The following is a 25,497-nucleotide window of genomic DNA, read 5'->3' on the forward strand; positions in this document are numbered from 1 at the left end:
GCAGACTGATCCTTATTTCTTGTCATGATTTGTACACATTATTTTGGGTTGTTTTTACCACATTCATGGATACTGTGGCCTTGTCATTTCTAGATGCCATAATGCCGGCAGCTCCTATATAAGTGTGGCTACCTCGAGACGCCCGGGCACCATGACGTCAGCGCCGTAGCGAGCAGCGAACTCAAAGAATCGCGCCCGCTCCTCTTCTGCTGCTCCACGACCGAGCGCACCGCCTCATCCGAGGACGCGTCCACGCACACCCCGGCTGACAGACGCCGCATAGCGTGTTTGCCTCACACTCGAGCAGGCCCGTAACCCAGCACACACGCACACTCAACGCGAGCATGTCCGCGCAGTCCGGCGAGGAGCTCGGCTCGGAGGACAAGTGGTTCGGCGACGACTACGGCCGCATGTTTGGCAACGCGGAGGCGGCGACGCGCCTCGACGATTTGCGCGACGAAGTGAAGCCGAGCGGCGGTGAGGCGGCCGACGACCTGGATCGACAATTTCATCCGTACCAGGACGACGGGAAAAGGCACCCAGTTGCTATGGAAACTGCATCTACAGGTAAGGCCGGCAGTTGGTGCAGGCTCCATACCTTAAAAAAATAAAAAATAAAAAATGTAAATAAAACCCAACCAATTCATAAACAATCTAACACAGGGTTAACTCAGTGAAAAGTAAAATTCCTCCCGCTCTGTATAAACAATGAATGTTGACAATGCTTTCTTCTATGTGACCACGGAGGAGTGTTGGAACAATTTGCAGCATGCATTAACAGTGAGCATGACCTGACATCACTGCAGGCCTGCACATACGATCACTGGACGCAGCATTACTTAATGCAGTGTAAGGGGGAAAACCGGACAATTCAAAATGTCATCATCCAAGACACTTTATTAGGTACACACGAAGAATTCAGTGGCATCGAACACAATAACTATCAAAAAGTCTACCTTAAAACCCAGTGGCGTGGCATACATTTGGTATCTTTTGTATAGATTATTCTATACTTTACACCGATTTTATCGGCCTGATCGGTATCGGACGATAATTAGCAATTCATGCTGATCGGCTTTCACGTCATAATTCGCCGTTGATCGGCTCCGCAAAAGACATTTACTCCGCGTTGCCATCCTGCACAGTATCTTTGAATCCAAAAGCTAGTTTATTTTTAGCCTTGTCGCGTGTCTTTTGACATAGTACTCTAAATATCTGACAGGCCAATAAAGTTATTTAAAAAAAAAAAAAAAAAAAAAAACATGTCGGCGGTGTAAGACAGACAACACGTAATGCCTGATCAGATTACGAGACAAATTTGCTCGTTCACGATTGCACTATGTCAGACGACTGCAATAAAATCTGGTATTCAGATACCGCCGCATCCCGTTTTTTACGATCTTTGGGCTTTATCCTGTCAAATGCGACCGGATACACTAGTAACCGTTGCGATGACAACACGAGTGGATCGCGCCGACTATTATAAGGACAAAATGGGGGGGGGGGGGAACCTGTGTTGGTGGTCACCGGTGCGCAGGACAGGAGATGACGTTCATTTAAGGCTCGCTTGAGGTATGTTCACGTAGTCCGAATACGATATGGCTCGCCACCGTTCTGTCGAATTAGTTTCGGTGTGGGTGAAGTAATTTAATTAAAAATAAAGTAATTTAATTACAGTAAGTTAGCACCCATTATCATGTCGTAATGTTGGTTTGACCTTGATTGAGTAGAATACATGAGCTCACTAGAGCAGTGATTGCCAACCTTTATGGAGCCAAGAAACATATTTTACAATTGAAAAATCTCACGGAACAAACAAGTACAATAGTAAGCCTAACTTAAGCAGTAGCGTTACATAGCATTATACTGTATAGTACATACATATATATGTTTAATGTATATACGTCGTATACTTGTTGATTATTGTGTTAGAATAACGCTTTTCCTCATTGATTTAAAATGGCTGCTTTTAATGTGTAAGTGCTGTAGGATATGACGTAATGGTCGGCCAATCAGAAGCCGTGTCGTGTATGACGAAGGGCGAGGCTGGCTCATCTATCAAGAGCGAAACGCCATTATTCGGACGCGGATGGTGCCGAATAAATGTGCCTTTCGGGCTAAAGCGCGGTGGACGTGTGTTTACTCCTGGACTCGAGACAGAGTTTCAACACCGCTGCGTTACAATCTGAAACATATACGGTTCGTGGCAGGCAGGATGGCAGGATGGCCGGATAGTCGCGTTTAAGCTCCCCTGCGCCGGTGTACCTACTTAGGTGTCCAAAGGGAATGAAGGAATTTAATTGTCGGAGTGAAACTCGTGTCATAGATATGCACTCCAGGCTACACACAGTCAGAGTCAAATATTTCATGACTTTTTTAAATATAGGTACATCTCAATAAATAAGAATATAGTTGAAAAGTTTTTCTTCAGTACTCATAGTGATTAAACACTGAAGTACTTTTCAGAGGGCTAATTCTAGTCTAACTTCTACATCAAAAATCACTTTATTTCTTGAATTAATTCACTATTTCATTTGACGTTATAATTTAGTTTCTCAGTATGGGGATTTTTTTTATTTGCTATGTGCTACAATCATCAAAATAATACAGATTTTAAATATGAAATACTTCACTCTGAGTGTGTGCAGCGTGCAGTTCATCGCTATAATTTCACTTTTTGAATTGAACTACCTAATAAAAGATTTACACTAGTCACGAAGTGAGCATGATTGACGTGAATGCCAGTGATGTGTGCGAGAATGTGATTGACGCGCTCGCGTTAACGCATTTGAGTAGTGTTGATGAGAGCAAGGCGCGTGTGTGAGAGCATTTGAGTAGTTCAAATGAGAGCATTTGACTAGTGTTAATGAGAGCATTTGAGTAGGCAATGAGAGTATTTGAGTAGTGTCAATGAGAGCAAGACTCATGTGTATGAGAGTGTTTGAGTAGTCCTTATGAGAGCCTTTCAGTAGTTTGCTTGTGTGTGAAACCATTTGAATAGTAAGTGTGAGAGCTAATCCTGAATAATGTCCCTAACGGCCCCTCATGCATCTGCATTTGTGATGCATATTTTGACTGACAAAAAACAAAGAGACAAACCAAAAGAAACTTCATTTTAATGTTACAAGAGCACCATGATATTCAAATTTGAATAACTTTTGGAAAAATTTCAGAACTAATTGAATTTAAATACTCTATTTACTTTCCAAAGTCGCAGAGAGCCACAGCTGAAGGATGAAAGGGCCACATATGGCTCTGGAGCAGGTTGTAATCTATACTATAAATTTACCTGACTTAATCCACCTTTTATACCACCATCAACTCACAATTATATAAAGCATTAATAGTACACAAAATTATTTAAATAAAATGTGTTATACTCACCAGAAATGCTGATTATTACATATACAGGGGATAGAAAAAAGTCCACACAACCCTGTTAAAATGGCAGACATTTAAAAAAATGAGACGAAGATAAATCATTTAAAAACTTTCCACCCTTAATGTGACCTGTAACCCATACAACACACTCCAATAAGAAAAAAAAATTGTCTCAAGAGAGGAAGTAAAAGTAAACAACTGAAATAAGTGTGCGTGTGTGTTATAACTGGGATGCGGCGGCATGGATAATTAACCAATCCACATCAAACTCGTGTCAAATGGGAGTCAGTACACATCTGCCATTTAAAGTGCCTCTGATTAAAATAAAGTTCAGATGTTCTAGTCGGCTTTTCCCAACAGGCTTTATTACTTTTTAGTCGAAGTCTGAAGGTGTTTTGGCAACACAGACTGCCATTTTGAATTGTTCAAAATTCCTTCCACCTTATCTATGACCATAACACATTTTCCCACGTGTTTGGTAGATTTTATTATGGTCTAGTGAAACACAGGTTGAACGTTTTGGTCATAATTCCAAAAGATATGTGGGGCAAACACAACACTGTTTATCACCTAAAGAACACCACACCTACAAGGAAGCATTGTGGTGGCAACGTCATGCTTTGGTGCCATTTTTATTCATTTCTTCATTTTTTTTTTTTCCTTCTGGAACCTTAGTCAAGGTGTAAGGAATTATGAACAGTTCAAAATAACAGTCAATGTTAGACCAAAATCTTCAGGCTTCTGCTGGGAAAAAAATATTGGTAAATGAATACATGACAGTGTCAATAAAAAGTTATCGTTCTGTAGTGTGGTGTACCTAATTAAGTGTCTTGTAAGGTGTAATGAAGACATTTAATTGCCCTGATTTTCTATTAAATGCATTCATACTGGAGGTATAGAGGGATATACTGGACTGTAGTTGCAATTTAGTATTTTTTTCCCCAACTGTTAATTAAAGTCATGCTTCAACATAAAGATGTGCCTTCTTAGTTTATCCTTCTCCTCAGCATATCGCAGCTTTAAGGCTGACAATGAAAACTGGTGCCGAGCACTTTTCCTTCACGAGTTCACTGAAAAATTCATGAGATGTTAAAAAAAAAACAAGGAGCCTGGCTTCCTGCCTTTGCTGCGCCTATCGTTCTCATTTCACGGGCCGGCACCAAAACCACACAGTCATGCCATACTTCATATCTATCATATACAAGGACGTGTTTTGTTGAACTTAAATGATTTCAGCAAATGGCTGCACTATAACATACATCCATCCATCCATTTTCTGAGCCGCTTCTCCTCACTCGGCTCGCGGGCGTGCTGGAGCCTATCCCAGCTATCATCGGGCAGGAGGCGGGGTACACCCTGAACTGGTTGCCAGCCAATCACAGAGCACATACAAACAAACAACCATTTTACATTTTACATGTAACAATGTAATCAAAATACACAATCACCTGCCGACTCAATGAATCAGACAGTGGTGTCAGCATGTCATCAGGGACTACAAAGGTGAGGCTGTTGCTCATCTGTCTGGCTCTTCTTTGTGTGTCTCGGGTGCACAAAGCACTTAGTGTTCGCACATGAGCCAACACTGCTTTTTAGCTGCATGTCGAGAGCTTGGCTCATTCTCCCAAGGGGAGCAGTGTAAGCAGGAGCAATACTAGGATCATAGGTTTAGGGGTGCTGGGAATCATTTAAGGTCTCAGGTCTCTGTAAGGTCTCTTCAGACTTTGTGATGGAGATGAAACAGAACAGGGGAAGTGTGCAGTTGTGGTGGGAGTGTGAGCATCCTCATTGGTGAGTGATGTCAGGATTTAACAAGATAGCGCAAATGATGCATTCATCTATTTTCCGATGCTTAAAATAAAGACTTGAAGTCTGCTTTTTTAGAATATGACCATATACAAATGAAGTGGCTCGGGGGGGGGGGGGGGGGGGGGGTCTGGGAGGCAGCTTTTGTTACATAATCGAAGTCTATTTTTACAACTTTACAACTTGGAGTTGTCACTAGTCTTCACGGTCCAAGTTTGCCATTAAGAGCATGTCCAATACATTTACAGTGATGTGAAAAAGTACATAAATAAATAAATGTGTAAAATATGTTGTGATCAAATGGGCTGCACACCTTCCAAAACATTAAACTTTTGTCTTGTCAGTCCCCAGAATATTTCATCAAAAGTCATCATCAGAGTTTTTGGGAAAATGTTAATGTTCATTCAACACTGAGGTCAGTGAGAAAACAAAGTGCCTAGACTTAGGACTACTGAAACAGACATGTTTGTTAAATCAAAACACACGCAGGTAATAGTGCTCTCCTACTTGTCAACTGTGTACTGTATGTACCTTGCTGTCCTGGGGTGTGTTGAGGATGTGCACGACACTCTGCTTAACACCATTGGCGAGTGTTTGTGTTCTTTTTATCAGCAGTAGTTTTCGACTTGAAACTCTCATAGATGCCTTTTTTGCTCAGTGTCTTTCTAATGTGCAGTTCTTTGGATGTTGTTACGGGGTTATTTTCTGACCTCCTGGATCAGTCCTTGTTGAACTCTTGGAATAGGTTCACCACTATTCCTTGTTTTCTCCATTTTTGGAAAACGACTGACTGTTGTTCACTGGAGTCCCAAACCCTGTCAAATGGCTTTTTTACCCTTTTCCAGACTGATATAAATGTCATTGTTTCTGTAAAGTTTGCTGTTGTGGTGGACATTAAGAACATCAAGGCTTTGTTTATGTCAGTCAATCTCTGTCTGACTATTTGACGTGCTACTGCCCCTTGTGTTTACGCCAAGAATGCTTAAGAGGCAGGACGTGTAATACGATGCTTCTGTCTGTGTCCATCATCTCTCATGCCTGTGCTGAAGGTAAATCCCAGCGCAGGGAATTGCAACACTTCTCATGGGATTAGTGCGATTATCACACACAAAACTACATCTGCATTGTTTTTTATGGAGGTTATTTCAGCAAATTCACACTCTCATGCTATATTCTGCTTTGTGATGCAAGTGAAATGCCAATCAGAAGTTACACTCAATTGACAGTTTGGAGTATACACTCTACTGCACACTCTTCAGCCATAAATATCAAGACAAGGGGAACGAAAAGGGGAAAAAAAGAAGAAGAAGAAAAAAAATCAATACAACATCACAGCTCCAGAATCCAAATAGCTTTTATTCAAACTGCCTCTTCATTGATCTACCTTAAGCCAATGGAACAATAACATTTGTCCTCTGTGGCCTGCAGTGATACGTCATGCCATAATTGCATGCTTCTATTGCTTTGGATCACTGCAACTCAGAACAGTCGATAATTTTCAGTGGAACTTTTTTTCTCTCTTATTTTTCTATTTTCGTAAAAGTCATTTTGTTTGTACCTGCTCTCACTCGTTACACCGCCTTTGTCAACACCATTTTCTGTGCCTTCACAGATGTTGAAATAGGATAGTAAGTGGCCACGTAAAGCTAATCTAGAAGTCATTACAAGTTTGAGTAACGTGATGACTGCATAAGAATCGTATACTTCATCACCTCCCAGCACAATCATATTATGACTCATCTTGTCTTATTCTACTCAACTGTTGAACCGCAAACCTATGAACTAAAAGGCAACGTGTGTGGAATTGAATTAATATTCATTAATTATTTTTTTCCGCTAAACGTTCAATATAGCATTGATAAAATATTTATTTGCGACTGCTTTATCACGTCAAATGGGTTTACATGTACAAGTTTTAACTTGACATCCTGTTTTAAGCATGTCGCTTTTTATTTTGAAGGGTTTGCACCGGAACTCAGCATTTTGGCACGAAAAATAACTTCACACGACACCGGTAAAAATAAAAATGAAACGAAAGAGTAATGAATGGAACCAAATGCTCTTTAAAACGATTCCTTTACCTACCCAGCGATGAGACACAGGGTTAGTGTTTGTGATACTGTGAGACGTTTTTGCGAATTTTGTCCCAATTCATTGTGATGTAAAGTTGCTAGTTTGACCTTTAAACTTGTAGTGAGACTGTTTGTACTTTCTTTCCAGTATAGTAATTTCTATTTTAATTTGTGTGTCTGTCATCAGCTCTTACATTGGTTTGAAGACTAAAGTAAACGTTCAAAACCATCAGTGCAACCAGAGTGCAACCCACCGTTCAACTTGTTAGGTGCCTCAATGTTTGCATAGACGTATGTATTTTATTGTTTCACACTCATCCAATTGACTTGACTGAAGTTCCGCGTAGTGTAGGCTGAGGCTCGGAGCGGGAAGGATCACGTCATCAGACTTCTAAACATAGTGAAAGCCTCCTTTGCACAATATAATCTTAATCCAAGTTTTGCACTGAGGGGACTGGTTATTTATTTTAAGATAGTTAAAACACACTTTTGTTCACCACTGCGCAGCCGCGTCTTTGATTTTCGCCACTGATTCTTCGGGGTCGGCGTACTGTAGGCATTGAAACTGGTAAGCGAAATGATTTTTAATTTGAACGATTCCGGGAGAACCGGAATGTTATTCCCGGTTCCAATCGGCTCTCGATGCCCAACCCTAGTCATGACCCACTTTTATAGAAGACATTTTTTTGTTTAGAAATTGCCTCTGAAAACACATGTACAGTATATTGTATTTTCATACACCGTTTTAAATGACTTTTACATACTGCCAAAAGCATATTGCTAGCCATGATGTCCGCTAGCCAGAGGCTGAGCTGCACTGTATTTGTTGATGGAGTAAAGTATCGGCTTGAGCCTAAAATGTTCCTATTATGTGTATCCTATAATATGTAACCTAATATGTTCAGTATGGAAATTTATCTGTACTGTATAGAAAAAAATCTGAATATAAAAACATGCACTTTTTTTTCCAAGATCATCCCGACCCACCCAAAATGGGTTGCCTGTATTGTACTGTACTGCATTGGTTCAGCACACTTGGCATGCGGGTTGACCAGGTACTAGAAACAGTCAATGGAAGAGCATCAATAGCGAGTAGAACTGTGTTAAATAGGGAGTGGCAGTGGCATTTGAGACCAATTTTCAAAGGTTTGCATGCCAAAACGATCTACATTTTCAGTTGAAAGCCGTCTAAACAGAGTAACAAATTCCATATTAGCTAAATAGCAAAAGGCACAGATGGCCTTCATGAGATTAAACAGGAGCTTGATAGATTTTTTTCCCACAAGGTCATGGAGTGAAAGCAAACTCCTGAAACATAACACCACAGTTGAGAAGGTCATGGATGGAGTAACTGAATCATCCTTGAGCAGCACATTTACTGCTCTTTTGAAGGTTGAAAACCCTACAGAGAAATTTGGGACTTATTTTCTGTCATTTCCAAAAGTTCCCATGCAATCAATTTGCAACATGGGTCGTTTTTTGATATGATCTCTGCTCTGCGTACAAGTTCCCTGTATATGACCTAGCACAGATTGTCAGCCCGCATTCAATTCAGGACAACGAAAGCCCCCTTCACCGAGCATCCGCCAGGATTTATTTATTTATTTTTATTTTTTATAAATCTAACCATCCGTCCATTCAGTGACATAATTATGTTGGCATCAGTGTGAGAATCCCTCTGTTGTCGCCTCTAATCCCATGTGAGTGTGGCAAAGCTTTTGTCAGAGCCTTGTGGGTCCCTTCGGTTGAAAATGCTCCCAGTCTCAATACTGCAGGTTTTTCAACTAACAGCACAGAGCCACTGTCATCACGGCCAGTGAAGATCAGCATTCTACTTCGTCACTGATGCAGATGACTTATACAACACCCGCTGAGTTGTGGCGCTAGTTGGAGAGAACCTGGGGGAGGCAGGAGGGGGGTGTTTTACCCACAGTTCGGCCTGACTCAGATTAGTGAATATTCAGAGCATTACACATCACCTCTCTTCACGCCGTGTAGTGGCTCCGAGTGCTTCCCACATCTGCCGAGGAGGAATTTGTCAGTGTTTTGAATCAGTGAGTGCTAGATTATGAAGGCGTTGCCAGGGTGATGGCTGAGGGGATCTATACGCTAGTAGTGGAATGAAGAGGATTATTTGTTGATTCGCTTTAGCATCACATCAAGGGCATTCATGTCACTGGGCACAATTTGAACAAATGCCATCAAGTTTCCACTGACCAGCCACAATATTAGGTACAGCACCACAATCTAATGACAGTCAATATAAGAGTGTTATCAATTATTGTGCCTTTACAAAGATTATTGTTGTCAACGTTTGACTGAGGTTTGTGGCACTGTCTCATACTGGGATCATACGGGCTAATGTCTCAGATTGTATTCTTCATTTCCTCCTTTGGGTCTCAGCTTGGATGCGTAGCGTGACTTATGACTGTGCTGCACATGACGTGGTGTATTGTTAATGACAAAGGGAGAAAGGAAGGGTGGAGAGGCTTTTAAGAGAGGAAGTAGGGAGGGACGTCCTGAACTGTTGTCTCCTCTGTCACTTCAGTCTTCATGCTCCCTCTACTGCTAACCCAAAGGCAGCAGTTTTAAATCTTTACCCCCTCATCCAAGCCCAGCAGCTGGAGCCAGACTATTTATAGTGCCACCCCTGCACGGGAGGAAGCGGGGGCTAGAGGACAGAAGCAGGGGGCAACGAGACTTGTACACAGCACAAATATTAGTATTGAGTATGAGTGGGTGCTGGGTTTATACAATATATGCCATGAGCATGGCTACGGCCTGTTCCTACAGTATGTATAACCGGTCAATTGTTGGGCATAATAATTCTGGGTGATGGAAAAGTCACTGTGCACTTATAGTTTTACTTTTCAAAATAGAATATCCATCCATCCATTTCCTTTACCGCTTATCCTCACTAGGGTCGTTGGCTGCTGGAGCCTATCCCAGCCATCTTCAGGCAGGAGGCGGAGTACACCCTGAACCGGTCGCCAGCCAATCGCGAGGCACATAGAAACAAACAACCATTCACACTCACATTCACACCTACGGGCAATTTAGAGTCTTCAATCAACCTACCACGCATGTTTTGGGGATGTGGGAGGAAACCGGAGTGCCCGGAGAAAACCCACCCAGGCACGGAGAGAACATGCAAACTCCACACAGGCGGGGCCGGGATTTGAACCCCGGTCCCCAGAACTGTGAGGCAGATGTACTAACCAGTCGTCCACCGTGCCAATATAGAATATATATATTATTTATATATTATATAATACTTAACCTTTACTTCTGGCCAGATGGTTTGAAATACAGTGGAACTTCTAAGGCTGAATACAATCTGAGGGGACACCGCTTGACCTCTGATTTATTCAGATTTCAAAAATGTTTTTTCCCCGATTGGAATAATGCAGATATAGTCCATTGTATATTCAAACTGTCACCATCATAAAAACCTTTATCAAGTAACATTTTAGCATTCTGCATTGATGTGTAAAAAGAAGTACTGGTGGTGGATTTGTGTATGGCGATGTGTCAGCGGCATGCGCCACATATGCCTGGATCTGCACAGCTCAACATCAGTTCACTGCACACACAAAAAGGACCTCACTGATGTAGGGACACGGTGCCTTGTTATACGGGGTGGTACCATGAGATGTATTGCTTTTATACCGTAGATTTATGACATAAATATGTTTAGCCCTGAAAAAGGTACGAACAGTCATCATGGACTGGAGTCTATGTGATACAGTAATGTAGACTTAAGGGTACCTGTCTTCTATTCCATTTCTGACGGTGGATATGTAGAGATGCCAACCGCTATCATCACCTCTCAGGAAAATTCTCAATATTTTGTCAGGAACATTATGATTTAGCAAAGAACACGTGTCTCATTCAAAACAAACACACACCAGAAAGATTCCAAACAACACTAACAATACTAATACTTTTATATTATACTTCAATTATAGATGTATGATGACCTAAATTCCAACACGATTTTGACAGTGGTCCAACTTATTGAAATAAGCGTGCAGAATGTCCTCTCCGGCACATTTTTACTTATCCATAACACCAGCCATATGACAACTGCCCATAAAAAAAAAACAACCATATTGGAACATTTGACATCTCTGGATATGAGACGCAGCATTAGTGTTATGGATGATTTAGAACAGACACTGGTTGTGGCTCTGTGGGTTTTGGTGGCTGAACAATCCTCCTTTGTCCACCGCTTGGGCACAAGTAGGCTCTGTTAGTGGTGCCTCGCTGGGCTGCAAAACTGTGTATCCAGTCTGACCTCAAGCACATTATGACATTAAGAGCCATTTGACACAGAATCGTGTCAGATTTGTGCATTTTCAAGCTATCTCCATTTTTGTAGTTATCACTAATTATATTTTACTTCTTCTCCTCCCGCGTGTCCATGATGGACTCATAGGTGACCCAATGTCAGGCCTGTTCAGGAAGCCTATGAATTATGGTGACGTGTACACCTCCTTGCTGTCCAATCAGAGCTTTACATCAGGTCAAGAATCTTCATATCTGTCTGACAACGTAAAGGCTTCCTCTGGGTCCTCCGGCCTGGACCACTTCTCCACTGACATGTACACCTTCAGCTCCAGCACCAAGACCATGTCCAACCTGCCCAACGACATGCCCAAGTCTCTCACAGGCTTAGAAAAGACAGAATCTTACAACTACATGGACATAAGCCATGGGGATGATCGCCAGGACCAACAGCAGGGGGCGCTGAACAACCTGGTGGACACAGGATTGACCGGTCGTGACTCACTAGGTAGCTACATCGATAAGAACCCTGGAAGAGAAGAGGAAGAAGATGAGAATCTAGGTCCAGCCCTGGGGTCCCACTCCTTCCCTTATGTGGAGGAGCCGTCTGATGAGGAGCCGTCCGACTACCGCTCCTACCAGAACCGGGGAGGCACACCACAGTCAGCCAGCCCCGTGAAGATCACCCTAACCGAGTCGCAGGCTCCAGCATCCAAGGCCGAGCCTCAGCAGCGCCCCCTTCCAGCCACTGGGTGTGATCGTGATCGTGAAAATGTGCTTAGTGTGGGCCTGCAGGGGGTCCCCACTGTAACCCTGTCAGAACCAGAGGACGAGAGCCCCGCCTCAACCCCCAATGCTTCACCTACACGTAAGCACAGCACATATGCCTGTTTTATTGTTATATTGCCGAGTAGTCACTAAATGAAAAAGTCTTGGGACACGTCTTAGTTTGTGGGAACAGTTTTGAGTTCCAGGATGCAAGTTGAGGTTCCAGCATGTGCCCCAGTGCGCAAAGCGACATTCATGCTTCGATGACTTTGGTGTGGAAGAAAACACATTAATACCTTTGGGATTAACTAGAATATTAATTAATCTCTCAGGTCCGTCAGTGACCCGTGAACACACAAACGTTCTATTAAGAGAACAAAACACACAACAAATCTTGTACAAAGTCTTCCAAAGAGAGTGGAAGCTTTTATAGCTCCAGAGGGTGGACCAACTCCACATTTTTGGATTCCTGTTGATGACAATGACCAGGTGTCCCAATAAGTCTGTCCATATACAGCAAGGGTGAGCAAAAATGACCTGGTCCACTCTTTAATCTGGCCTCCAAGCATTCACATTATCAAGGATCCTATCTATATTTGTTACATTGTTTTTCATCTAAAAAAAATCATTATCTTATCACAGTTTTTTGTTATAAGTACATACATTTTACATACATTTATTTTTTACAATTTATTTTTTATTAAATTGGTAAATTAATTATAAACGTAAAACGTGAATTATTTCATTAAAATAAACTTTTTTAATACACGTTTTTGGAAACATTTTCTTTATTAGACCAGGCCCATCTGTCTGTTTTAAAAATCAAATGTGGCCCTTGAGCACAAATGTTTGTGCACCCGTAATTTACAGTACTATATATTTAATATATGTCTGAATGATTGAATGATGAATTCATAGTAGACTGTAGTATTTATTTTTCTGCAGAAAAAGAGTTCCCTTCCCATGATGTGTTCAAGGCTGATGCAGCGAAGTCTGCAGCTACCAAATATAGTCCAGGTCCACAGGTCGGTGGCAGGGACCAAGATGGCAGCAGTGCAGAGTCTGGAGACTCCGAGATTGAACTGGTGTCTGAGGATTCTCCCAAGGCCAATATCAACCCGTTTGCCGAACCACCTAAAAGCAAGGGCACCTTCAACCAGTCCAGCGGTCCCTTTGACAGCCCGCCGGTTGTTTCTAAGGTTGGTTCCAGCCTGGCCGGCAACCATGCCCCACCTGCAGCCTACAGCATTCTGCGTGAGGAGAGAGAGGCGGAGCTCGACAGCGACCTCTTCATTGAGTCAGCATCAGAAGAAAGTCCCAAAAGAGAGCAGGGCGTGGGCAGCCCCAATCTCGGAGCCGGCCATCCCTCTTCCCTGGTTCCAAGTGTCCCTACTGCCCGCAGTGCCCCTCGGGCTGCATCAGCCGAGCCCTCGGTCAAAGAAAAGGTCAAAGCAGAGGAAGAGCGCCTGAGCAAGCCCAAGCCTCCGACTGCTACTGTGCCCCCAGAGGTGCGTCCAGAGAGGTTCAATCTGGAGGACAAGAAGACCAATGAAGGCAAAGTGGATCTTGGGAAATCAACTCCTTCCTTCCTCCTGGAAGGTTTGAACAAAAAAAAAGGTGAGAATGATTATACTTTAGTTCTTCTCCATCTTGATCTTTCCAAACCTTACTGTCTCTATGTGTTGTGATTAACCAGCGCTTGACTTTTTTAGTCAGTTGTTTCACCTTTCAAAATATCCCACAATATTGAGGAATAGCAATCCAGAGTTAATGCTGTCAGAGACTTATTTAAACCACCTTTTGCATACCATTGGTCTGCACATACACTATGCAGTGAACCCTCGCTGATCGTCATTGACCAATTCACATACCCTCTAATTTTTCTGTAGAACAATCTATTCCCTGAAAAACACCTATTCCCACCTATCCACATATTTTGTGCTCTTTTTTTAATGACCCCTAAGATGCCCCCAAAAAGCTACGCGCCTATGGCGCCATCCTAGTGGAGGAGTAGCTAGCGTTGACAGCAAACAGCAACGTGATGAACGAGCTCAGTAGGTTTAACAGTCTATGTATCATCGAGTCAAAATTGTAATAAAATGGCTAATAGGAAAGTAGTAATCGGTATTTAACGAGGTTGCGAAGCGGTGTCATACACATCAGTGTTCTCACACTTCCTGTATATATATATATATATTTTTTTTTTTAAATTAAATCAAATAAGATGCAAGCCATTTCTTTTCAAGGGTACTGTTGTAAGATAAGTTTGAAAGTATATTTAAGTGTTTTGGGAACATTGTTTGAGTAGATTTTAGTTGAGTAGTAGTAGGTTTAAACTATTAACATGGGGGTGGGCATCAAGTCTACAATTTGCAGATTTTTGCTGTTCGAGGCGGGATTTGGTCCCTAGCCCTTGCGAATCGAGATGATTCACTGTATGTGTGTTTAAAATTGTATATATGTCCTGTAAGTAATGCATTTCAGTGGTTAATGTACACTTAGTTGGGAGCGAAACAAATAGTACAACAGCACCTCTGTCACTCACTATCCATCCATCCATTTTTCATACCACTTATCCTCACTAGGTTATGCTGGAGCCTATCTCAGCTAACTCTGGGCGAGAGGAGGGGTACGCCCTGAACTCGTTGCGAGCCAATCGGAGGGCACATGTAAACAAACTACCATTCACACCTACGGGCAATTTAGAGTCTTCAATTAACCTTCCATGCATGTTTTTGGGATGTGGGAGAAAACCCACGCAGGTACAGGGAGAACATGCAAACCCCACACAGGCAAGGCCAGATTTGAACCCCGGTCCTCAGAACAGTGAGGCAGATGTGCTAACCAGTCGGGCACTGTGCCACCCGTCCCTCAGTACTACATTGGTTTTTTTTGGTTGTGATGTGCTGTACTCGAACATGCCCAGACTGAACACAAGCCGACACATATGCATGTCCTCCATTTTTACAGATAACTGTTTAGCATTCATACCTAATCAATAAAGTTTTCAAAAAGTCACTTTGATACGCATTTTCAAATGTTTTCAGATTTCAAGCTGCCAGTGTCTCGTAAATGAACTGTTGATCAGTTTTCAGCCAAAAAGACCATAATTTAAATAGCCCTATTAGCACTAGCAATACATTCCCTGACTTGGTTTGCCTACTGCAAGCTGCTACATGGCATGCTGTTGTGTTGCTTTGTTGACAAGGCCACAAACTAAACAGGCTTGTTTAGAGAGAGACACAGACTTACCCAGCTGCTCTGCTTCTATGTGCACGTGTGAAGACCTTGTCGTGAGTCTGCTTCCCCCTAGTGGTGTATTTAAAGGAGAAAAAAAGAGTTAAATTTCATCAATTCACATCTTGACTATGCGAAAAAGGGAGACAAACTATTGTCAGACCTGTAAACCAAGAAATTAGCTGATTGTGAGCAAAGAGTGATATTTAAATTGTAGAGATGATGCATTTTGCAGCATATTGCTCCTTGTTTGTTGGACTCTTAAATCCTGGGATTAGGTAAAGCAGACATGGGAGTCACAGTCAGATGGCGTTTATTCAATCTAAGATGCACATTTAACCTTAGAATGTGTATTTTGCCTACTATTGGTCATCTTTTCTCTCACTGTTTACATAAAGGACCTTAGGAGTGATTTAAGGGATTACACTTGCACACCATATTGTTTAATGGCTAAAAAAGAATGTTTTTCTTTGGATGCATCCTCTTAAAAGACATGAATATATATCATTAGTGGGTGCTAACGATACTTGCAGGCCCAACTTAAGGGGAAGTTGAGGTGCCAAGTATTTTTACTGCTTCTGATCGAGCTCTTTCTGTTTTGTTTACTTATTGTGAGAAGGTTCTGGAAATACAAGGGGGGAAAAAACAGGTCATGTCTGTTTGTCCACCACTAGAGGGAGCAGTGTATCTTTGTTCAGCACCGTAGGTTGGAGCTTCATCCCCAGTTACCATAGCAACACCGATGGGGGAGCACGTTCAGTCTGGCTCAGAGAATCTGTTTTTTCTACTTGGTAGTGGGTGTTGGCAGTGTGGAGGCTGCAGTGAACAGAAGGTGTAAGGTGGGGTCGGCTACAGGGGGCGGGGGATGGGTTATTTGAGATGTAGCTCAAGGGAGTGTTTTCCTGTCACTATTGACATCATGGTGACTGTGCAGTTTCACTCGTATTTGTTTCAGGTACATCTTCCATATATCTGTTGCATTTGCAGTTGCCCTTATTCTGGGGGAGGAAGTCAGTAAACACACACGTCCTAATGTAATAAACAAGGACTATTGTGCTTAAGCTTGCATGCAAAATGCATGCCTCTCCATATTCATTATTAAAGCAAAAGCACTCAATGAGTCACAGTGGAAATTGGCTATTTGAGTAGCTTAACACAACCATAAATACTGTCACAGCACAACTGGTCTGCAGTCCTCAGCAGGGTCAGCTATGTTCAACCTTTAAAGAAAATCATACTGTATCACAAACAATCTTAAATAAATACAAGCATTCAACACTTAATGATTTGAAAGTAAAAGCGGTACCTTGATTTACCAGTGCCCCAATTGATTAGTTTATTTGCGTTATGAGCAGTCACTTGGTCGATTGTTTTTGCTTTGAGAGCCAAAACGAGTGAGCTTCAGACACACTGCTACTCAAGTGAAGTGGGGGAAAAAATGGATGCACTAAAGGTACTGTAGTGCCCTTACATGGCAAAGAGAGCCACAGTCACTGATGCACTTTCAGCCGTTTATTGAATGGCACAGTCAAACACACAGACAAAGGACAATCGCATGGAGCTGCTGAAAAGCCACAACTCATGCCCAGACGCTCACACGCAGACAAATCCAACCAACTAAGCCAACCTGACTACAGCTTCCTAACGTTACTCACTAGGCCGCGTCCCTTTAAAGCACATGTGCAATACAACACTTTGCAAAATCAGTTTACTTCATTACATTCAGTTTTTTATACAATACGGGGCTATTTTTCTTGATTAAAATACATAACAAAAAAGTTATGGGTTTTTTTGGTAGCTGGAATAATGGAATTTCAATTAATTTCAATAGCAAAAATTGATGGATGAATTGAAAATAAAGTGAGTTACGATCTTGGTTGCAGAATGAAATAAAACTAAAAAAGTCAATATACCGCTGTATGATGATGGATTAGCCTGCTTTGCCTCCCACCGTCCGTTAGCGGCACTGGTTAAGCTTTTGTTGCGAAAACCTAGGCTGCAAACCTTTTCAAGACAAAAGCCTACCCACTCTCTCATCCCCGTTGACTACTAATCATCGCATGGCTGGTTTGCTGTTGCAGCAGCAACTTGTGATGTTTACAATTTGCACCCCTTCCCCCTTTCCTAGCTACAAACACACACAGACACATTTGCCAATCCACAGCATCAGTGCGTGAGCTCTGCCAGCCAGCAGCATCTAGGAATCCTCGCTCCCTCCCTCCCATGCTCCCTCCCTCACTGTCATCTGCGCCATGCTTCTGCATCCTTTTTCGACCATTCATGCCTTCTCTGCGATGAGCGAGTGAGCACGAGCCACAGAAGAAGTGCACAAACAAGAAGGTGGACGCTGTAAAAAATTTTTTGAAAAGAGCAAGCGAGAGAACGGATAAAAGTGATCACCAGCATGCAGGCCTCTGCAGACGTGATGAAGAAGGAAAGCTCCTGGAGCGGCTGGAAGGGCCAGGGTACTTGCTTGGATTTGTTCGTGTGCATGCATGCGAGCATACGTATTATGTGTCTGTCTTGCATGTACTTAAATGTCTCCAATTTCTTTAAATGTGTACTCTTGAGTGTGCTTTGCTTACGTGCGTAAATCACTGAATTAGTCAAATGTCGGGGAACAGAACAATGTCACTTACCTCCCTTTTGCACAGACACACCCTGATGGCACAATCAATTGTGTTACATGTGTGAGGACAAAACCGGGAGGAGCGTGGGGGGAGTGATGAGAGTAACTTGCATACATAGCAGCATTCATGCTGTTCATATTGACATGCATGCAAAGATATTTAATATTAGTTTTAATATTTAATATATACAATTTAAACGGTACTGCTTTTACATGCATATGCCGTTTTATTGCCACGATGAGAATCCGGCCAGCACTGACACTGTTCCCATGGTAACCAGGGCACACCCATCCCGATTACATCAGAGCTATCTGCTGTACCACCATGGTACCTTGTAGAACATGATGGGGGGGAGAAACATCCTCCCTCTGTTTGCATCCAGAGAGCATCATCATCACCTCCCGACTGGCCTCTGATTTTAAATGCCGATTTTAGAAGTTTCCAATGTCAGAATACCAGTTGGTTATTAGCCCTATGGCTGCATGAGCAATTTGATTATGTAACCACATTGATGTCAATTTAAAGTTATCCGGTAGGATGCATCCACAAACCATAGCGATTGTTGAATCCCGCGTTTCAAATAGTGGCCTCCGCTGGTAAAAGATGCTGTGCGCCAATTCACAGGAGTTGAGTAAATAAAGCCTCAATGATGGTGTTACGTCATTCTATATGCGCTACAACTGACTCACTGATCTTAAACCGGACAAGTGTTTGAAGTGAAGCAGCTACATCCACTTCTCCATAATGATAGGATCTCACATACATGCAGTGGGGGGCACATGTAAATGCATGTCCTTGTTAAATGCGTAAGGTATGTTTAAATATGGCAGACGCATAGCCTGGTGAAATCTTGCTGCCTCTGTATTAATGTTTTCAAAGTTATCAGTGATTGCATCATTAATGTGTACAAGATTATTAAGATGTTTAGATATATATTTACATGACATGGTGCAGTCACTCCTTGTCATTTTGATGCATGTGTCAGATATAATGCAAAGAGGGCAGGAGGGAATTAAGATGAATCACACTAAAATTATACTCCACTGTGAATGTTGGCTTCTGTTGTGTATTACCGGGTTTTCCTTACAAACTGCTAACTATTCTATCAGTCGCAACGTTGAGTAGAACCAACGTTGTTGGACTAGTAGTTGAGAAAGCTAATAAACATGTATAACACATCTCAGTGCAATACTGCAAACTGCATCTACAAAACAATATTCAACAAATTAACACTGTCAATCAAAATTGAGCAAAATAATTTTGTAAAAGGTAATTTTATGCATAGATTGTGCAAGTGTAGCTAATATTGTGGTGAGTAAATTGTGTTCATAAATCTATTTTATATGAAAGTTGGATGTTTCAAAGGGCAACATGTCCAAGTCCTACATTTTAAACTTTTTGGCAGCAGAAGTCCCATTGCATGTTTGCACACTTGGGCTGATGACTTGTTTGAGGCCACAAGGATGTCTTCAGTGATTTAATGAGGTCAGGCTAAACTAGTTTCACTTCAGGAAAAAAAAAAGAGAAGGGTGGGAGGGATTCTTATTCTTGTCACGGGTGATAATCACTTGCTCTGTTTTCTTTATGTATGATGACGATGGGCGCTAATAGCTAACAGGCCCCTCAATGGCACAACAGTCATTCTGTACGAAATGACGAAAGCGTTGTCTGTTCAATTTGTGTGTTTGTATATATTAAGTCATAAGACTGACCTCCTCTCCTCATCCCTTTACATGCAGGTTGAGTCATTGTACTGGTAAGAGACCTCTGCTAACCTGCCTTTGTCCCTTTGTTTTCCACAGTAAAAGGGAGTGGCAGTCTTGATCTTTACGGGGGTGCACACTCATTATGTCCCTATGGATCCCCAGATTCAGACCAACTAAATCTCTGCCAAAGAACACCTCCCCCCCACTCCTTTTCTCCAATCTCTCGGTGATCAAATGGAGCGAATATGGTAGCTATGGTAACTGCATCAGGCAGGTGCTCGGCAGACTATTTCCACCAAACCATTGTGATGTAGCACCCGTAAATGGCCACTGTATGTGCGCGTCTTTAGAAGGGATTCAATTTGAATGTTAAAGCATCAAATGGTAGTTTTAAAGTGTTGGTTTTAAACTCTGCCACGAGACCGCAGTGCTGCCCGAGCTTAAAAGACCATATCGAAATGGGAGTGTGTGTGCTGGATTGCATTGTGCTTCTTTGCCAACCCAACCCATAGACGCCCCCCTTAAAGCGCTGTCACTCATCAGACAGCTGCTGATTGGCTCGTGCGGTTGTAGAACCTCCTTTCCTCTGCAATGTGTGCGTGCGTGTGTGAAGGGGGGGACAAACGCACCCCCCCCCCCCCCAACACTCTCCTTTTGTCCGTGAATAAAGCAGCTGCCTCTTTCCCTGTTCAGCCATGGGAGCCGCAGGTCAGTACCCGCTTCTACTGCACAAAGCTAATGCTTTAACCTCTACAATGTGGCTGTGCGGCACTTACCCGGTCTCTACAGTAAAGCTGCTTTGCGTTCTGTGTGTGTGTGTGTGTGTGTGTGTGTGTGTGTACAAGGGGGGTACTAGTGCAGTAGGTACACACCTGTGCATGCATGTGTTATTCTCACAGCATCTCCAACAGACCCAGCTTGTCGTCACAGATAGGGATGGCAGAGCATGTCGATCGCCATTCCCAATTCCTCCTGATTACTTCTACTTGACAGATATGCAACACATCATTGCGTCCTGAGAAGAGACGATGAATATATGTTGCATTAGAAAGTAAGGGGAACCGTTAGAGCGTGCACCCACATAGTCAAAATGAGTCTGAAGCGCTCTGAGGTCTTCTCCAGACTTCACAGACGCCTTTTCAGTGGCAAGCAAAGATGGCCGTCATCACTATGCCATTGACAACTCTATGGCTAAAATTAGAGCAGGCAAAAAAGCAGTTGCACTGCTTTGGAAGGAGAAGAAAGGCACCGGAGGGATCATTCTCAGGAGCAATTCTACTATTCTCAGCATACAGACATGATAAGGCCTGGTCAGGCGTCAACTCCAACGAATGCACGGTGAATATATTATTGTCGGCGGATTAGCAGGGATGTACATAATGGTAATAAAAGGCATCTGTTACCATGGGAACCAGCCTACATTTTCAGGTGACCTACAGATGGGCACCGTTGACACCTCTAGATGATGCAAAGCCAACAAAAGGCATGGTCAGTGTTGAAGTACGAAGTTTCTCCATACATCACCATCCATCATTTGAGTGCTTATCAGTGTGGCCATGTCACACTGAACCGTTATCTTTTAAAAAAACAAATGCTGATTGTGGTCCCATTTCTGTCAGCAACGGGTCAATCATTAACTTTCCTCAGGCAACTTGTGCAATATGACGCCTGCTTTTTGGCTCGTTTGGATGGGATGTATGTTTGTGTACGTATGAGATCGCTCTCAACCGTGATGAACGAACTGAGACCAGCAAAGGGGCCTGTATGGATGTATAGCGACAACTCCACCTGGCACTGGGTTGCATAGTTGGACGAGGAAGCTAGATTAGAACCAGAACCAAGGGTGTGCTGATGCCAATAAATGACATATTTCAGCTATTTGACCCAGATGTGTGGTGTGTAGCATCCACTGTCAAACAGGCATAGTAGGGGGTGCGAGAACATATTTGACTAATGAAAAGTCGAATTACTGAATAACTGGTCACGCTGTTTGTGGGTCGTAACCCAGTTTGTCTCTGTCCTCACCCCTCAGCTATTGACCTGCTCTACTGGAGGAATGTGAAGCAGTCAGGGGCCGTGTTCAGCGGCGTGCTTCTTCTCCTCTTCTCCCTGACCCAGTTCAGCGTGGTCAGTGTTGGGGCCTACTTAGCCCTGGCTGCCCTCTCTGCCACCATCAGCTTCCGCATCTACAAATCTGTGCTCCAGGCTGTGCAGAAAACGGATGAGGGGCATCCTTTTAAGTGAGTGAACCATGACCACACCACATTTTGTCATCCATTAAAGGGTTTGCATATTGATTGACTTAATTTCTGTACTTGCATCAATCCAGAGGCTACCTGGAGATGGAAATCTCTCTATCCCAGGAACAAATTAGCAAATATGCTGACAAAATCCTGCTCTACACCAACACCTGCATGAGGGAGCTGCGCAGGCTTTTCCTTGTTCAAGACCTGATTGACTCTTTCAAGGTTTGCATACAATCACTTTTTCCGTTTTTGGCACTGGTCTGGAAGTTATTTCACCAAGTCCTGTTTCCACCAAGCAGGACAGTTTGCGTCTGTTCACGATTCTTTAGGATTTCTGATGTATAAGCAACTTAGTGTGCTAAAATTACTAATCTTAACTCCCATACTTTGTGGCATCCTACCATTGATGTACCAACCAACATACCAAAAGGGTGGACAACAGGAATTACCAGTAAAAATAGGAATGGAAAGGACAAAACAGGCACATGCTCAAAAAATGTTGCATTGTTGTCCTCTGTTTATGGTGTTAAGTAGGCCTACCTCTACTTTGCTGAAATCATTGACTGGGTACCCTGTGACGCACGTCTATGATGTCACACATTTAAGTAGCAAGTAACACACACACCCATGAGCAAGATCAGGTTTTAACATTCCTCACTCTACCGTGACGAGCAGACCATGTTTGGTGGAAACATCTCATGGCAGGATCTGGCTCTTGGGGCTTTTAAATTCCATTACCAACAATGAAAGGAAAACCATTTTAAAATTCGATTTTCTGTTCAGTTTGCTGTGCTGATGTGGCTTCTGACCTATGTGGGCGCTCTCTTCAACGGCCTGACACTGGTCATCCTAGGTGAGGTCACCCTGACTCACCCCACTCTGTGTCTTACTCCACCCCGTGTTGACTTAAGAGACCTTTTTTGCATTACACATCGGGAGCAATATGTGACGGTATGAACTGGATACACAGGTTATTTTTAGCTTTTACGTATGTAATCCTAAGTAGGGCAGCATTTCTGTCAGTGTGTCAGGAGCTATAACTTTGTAGTGTAGATATTTACACAGTTTGCCCAAGATACGCAAGTAGTTTTGTTCACACATTGAGTGAGAATACAGTGCATTTTAATGCCTCTTTTTATGCCTACAGCTGTGGTCTCCATGTTCACCATGCCCGTGGTATATGAGAAGCATCAGGTAAAGATATTCAACCTTAAACCATCATAAGGTCTATTAGACAAAAAAAAATAAAAAAATCATCCTTTTTTCCCCCCCCCCTTCTAGGCACAGATAGATCAATACGTGGGACTAATATGGACCCATGTCAACTCTGTGGTGGGGAAGTGAGTGTACATTCAGAAATTTCTTTCAAAGCACATAAAGACTTAAGCATTAAAGAACAGTCCCTTATGTATTGAAACTAAGATTAAAAGTCTTTCATCCAATGGTCAACATCCAGGTGTGGGAAAAAAACAAAAACCTATAGTAGTTACAAGTGCACTTTTTTTAATGTCCACCATCATTCTCCTTATTTAGTAAAACCTAACGTGTGGGCTCAATTGAGCACCATAAAAAGAGAGAACGGAGCAGCAGGTGCTTTACTGTCTAACCGAGACTTAATCCTATCAAAAACATGCAATTCCTACTTGTTATCTGTGTCTAGGATACAAGCAAAGATCCCTGGGGCCAAGAGAAAGGAGGAGTAGATCCACAAGTTTCATGGAGGACGCTCGCTCATGCTTGAAGAGCGCGGTCACCGTCAAAGGGGCATCACGCTTTGTCATCTTGGTATTCTCTAAAAGCATCCACTAGAGAAGCCTTCACCCTGTCTAGAGCAGTGTAAACACTAATAAAACACACAATCACATTCATAACGCCTCTAGGTATACAAGTTCACAACTCAAAAAACTAAAGAGACAATACTTGTTTGTGTTTATTATTCAAAAAAGCATGAAGTCGAGCTTTGGGTAAATATTTGCTATATTTTGTGCCGTTTTGAAAACCACGCCTAATTTTAGCTTTTGCAGTGTTCACCACAAACCTGTATGGTGTGGCACAAAAAAAAATACAGCTAAGTGGCCACAGTTTTGCTCTGCTGCCAATGTTCGCTGCTTCATGTTCAAGTAAGCAGATGGGGCTTCTCACAGTGTGTGTGTGTGCACACACACACACACACTGAGTCCCCTCCGAAAGTATTCTAATGGCAAGGTATATTCCTTTGTTTTTGTTGTATAATGAAGACTTCTGGGTTTCAGATCAAAAGATGAATATAAGACAAAAGTTCAGAACGCCAGCTTTCATTTCATTTACATCTAGATGTGTTAAACAACTCAGGACAGAGCACCTTTTGTTTAAAGCCACCCACTTTTCAAGTGAGCAAAAGTATTTGTAGAGACTAAAGAGATTAAATTAACTTAAAAGTGAATAACATTTCATATTTGGTGGCATAACGCTTACTTGCAATAAATGCATCAAGCCTGCGACCCATTGACTTAATTTGAAATGCTTTTCCAGGCATTTACTGCAGCCTCTTTCAGTTCTTGCTTGTGAGGGTTTCTCCCTTCAGTCTCCTCTTCAGGAGGTAAAATCCATGCTCTATTGGCCTGAGGCCTTTTGATTGACTTGGACTTCATCAGGGTGGAAAAGTGGAAGGTCTTAGACTGGCTAAGTCTATCACTGGACCCAACCTGAGTTGTTTAACACATCTCGTTGTAGATACCATGCAATAAGAGCTGGAATTCTGAACTTTTGATCTGAAACCCAAAATAAAAAATAAAAAAAACCTAAGGAATTGACCTTGCCGTTCCAATACTTTTGGAGGGGACTGTATAGACGATTTCCTTTTGGTGTTTCCAAGCACAAACTAATTTTAAAATATGCGTCTTAGATGTGGTATTATAGCTTTTTGCTTTTGTATACCAATAAGGAACAACACACATGCTAATGTTGTGGGTACTGTTGTACAACTACTATGAAGACAAGGGGTATCTGGTGATAACAAGCTTGTTTGAATAACTGTCCAACTTTGTACTATGTTCTACTATACTGTGTAGTTCCCTAGACCCTGAACTCTTAACTATTTGCACTTACACTATGTATTTAAATACAAGAACATGACAAAATAAATGTACCTTGATGGATAACATTTCCTTAATTGACTTACTGACGAGGTCACATTCTTTCATTGATGACAATATCAGCTAATACATTTGCATATTAACAGTGTACGGGGAATCAATATGTTAAGATATTTAGGTAAGGGAGATTTGAATACAAACAAATCATCCAAGGCAGTGAACAGAAACATCACTCAGCTTGTATTACCGTGTGTGTGTGTGTGTGTGTGTGTGACATTGTGCCTGCTGTC

At 42.3% G+C, this 25,497-nt stretch overlaps 1 protein-coding gene across 4 annotated transcripts; it reads left to right on the forward strand.

Annotated features, from left to right (window-relative positions):
• The first annotated feature begins 6 nt into the window (after window positions 1-6).
• On the forward strand, window positions 7-25,277 carry rtn1a (reticulon 1a). Of its 4 annotated transcripts, XM_061696242.1 has the most exons (9): window positions 7-567; window positions 11,698-12,414; window positions 13,260-13,931; window positions 21,920-22,127; window positions 22,217-22,355; window positions 22,917-22,986; window positions 23,281-23,327; window positions 23,415-23,473; window positions 23,794-25,277. In XM_061696242.1, the coding sequence occupies exons 1-9, from the start codon at window positions 345-347 to the stop codon at window positions 23,834-23,836; spliced, it is 2,178 nt and encodes a 725-aa protein (XP_061552226.1). In that variant the 5' UTR covers window positions 7-344; the 3' UTR covers window positions 23,837-25,277. The 4 variants fall into 4 exon arrangements, with proteins under 4 accessions (XP_061552226.1, XP_061552227.1, XP_061552229.1 ...); XM_061696243.1 differs by lacking the exons at window positions 11,698-12,414; window positions 13,260-13,931 and having other exon boundaries at window positions 10-567; XM_061696245.1 differs by lacking the exons at window positions 7-567; window positions 11,698-12,414; window positions 13,260-13,931 and adding an exon at window positions 17,693-18,016.
• Window positions 25,278-25,497: the final 220 nt, after the last annotated feature.

The sequence above is a fragment of the Phycodurus eques genome, chromosome 14, assembly GCF_024500275.1.
Source record: "Phycodurus eques isolate BA_2022a chromosome 14, UOR_Pequ_1.1, whole genome shotgun sequence".
NCBI classification, from domain to species: Eukaryota; Metazoa; Chordata; class Actinopteri; order Syngnathiformes; family Syngnathidae; genus Phycodurus; species Phycodurus eques.

What these genes read in the sequence shown, in the direction of transcription:
- rtn1a (XM_061696242.1), top strand. Translation starts at nt 345, where the DNA reads ATGTCCGCGCAGTCCGGCGAGGAGCTCGGCTCGGAGGACAAGTGGTTC. An exon ending in TATGGAAACTGCATCTACAG is followed by an intron (nt 568 to 11,697) that starts GTAAGGCCGGCA and finishes ATGGACTCATAG; the next exon opens with GTGACCCAATGTCAGGCCTG. An exon ending in AGGTTTGAACAAAAAAAAAG is followed by an intron (nt 13,932 to 21,919) that starts GTGAGAATGATT and finishes CTCACCCCTCAG; the next exon opens with CTATTGACCTGCTCTACTGG.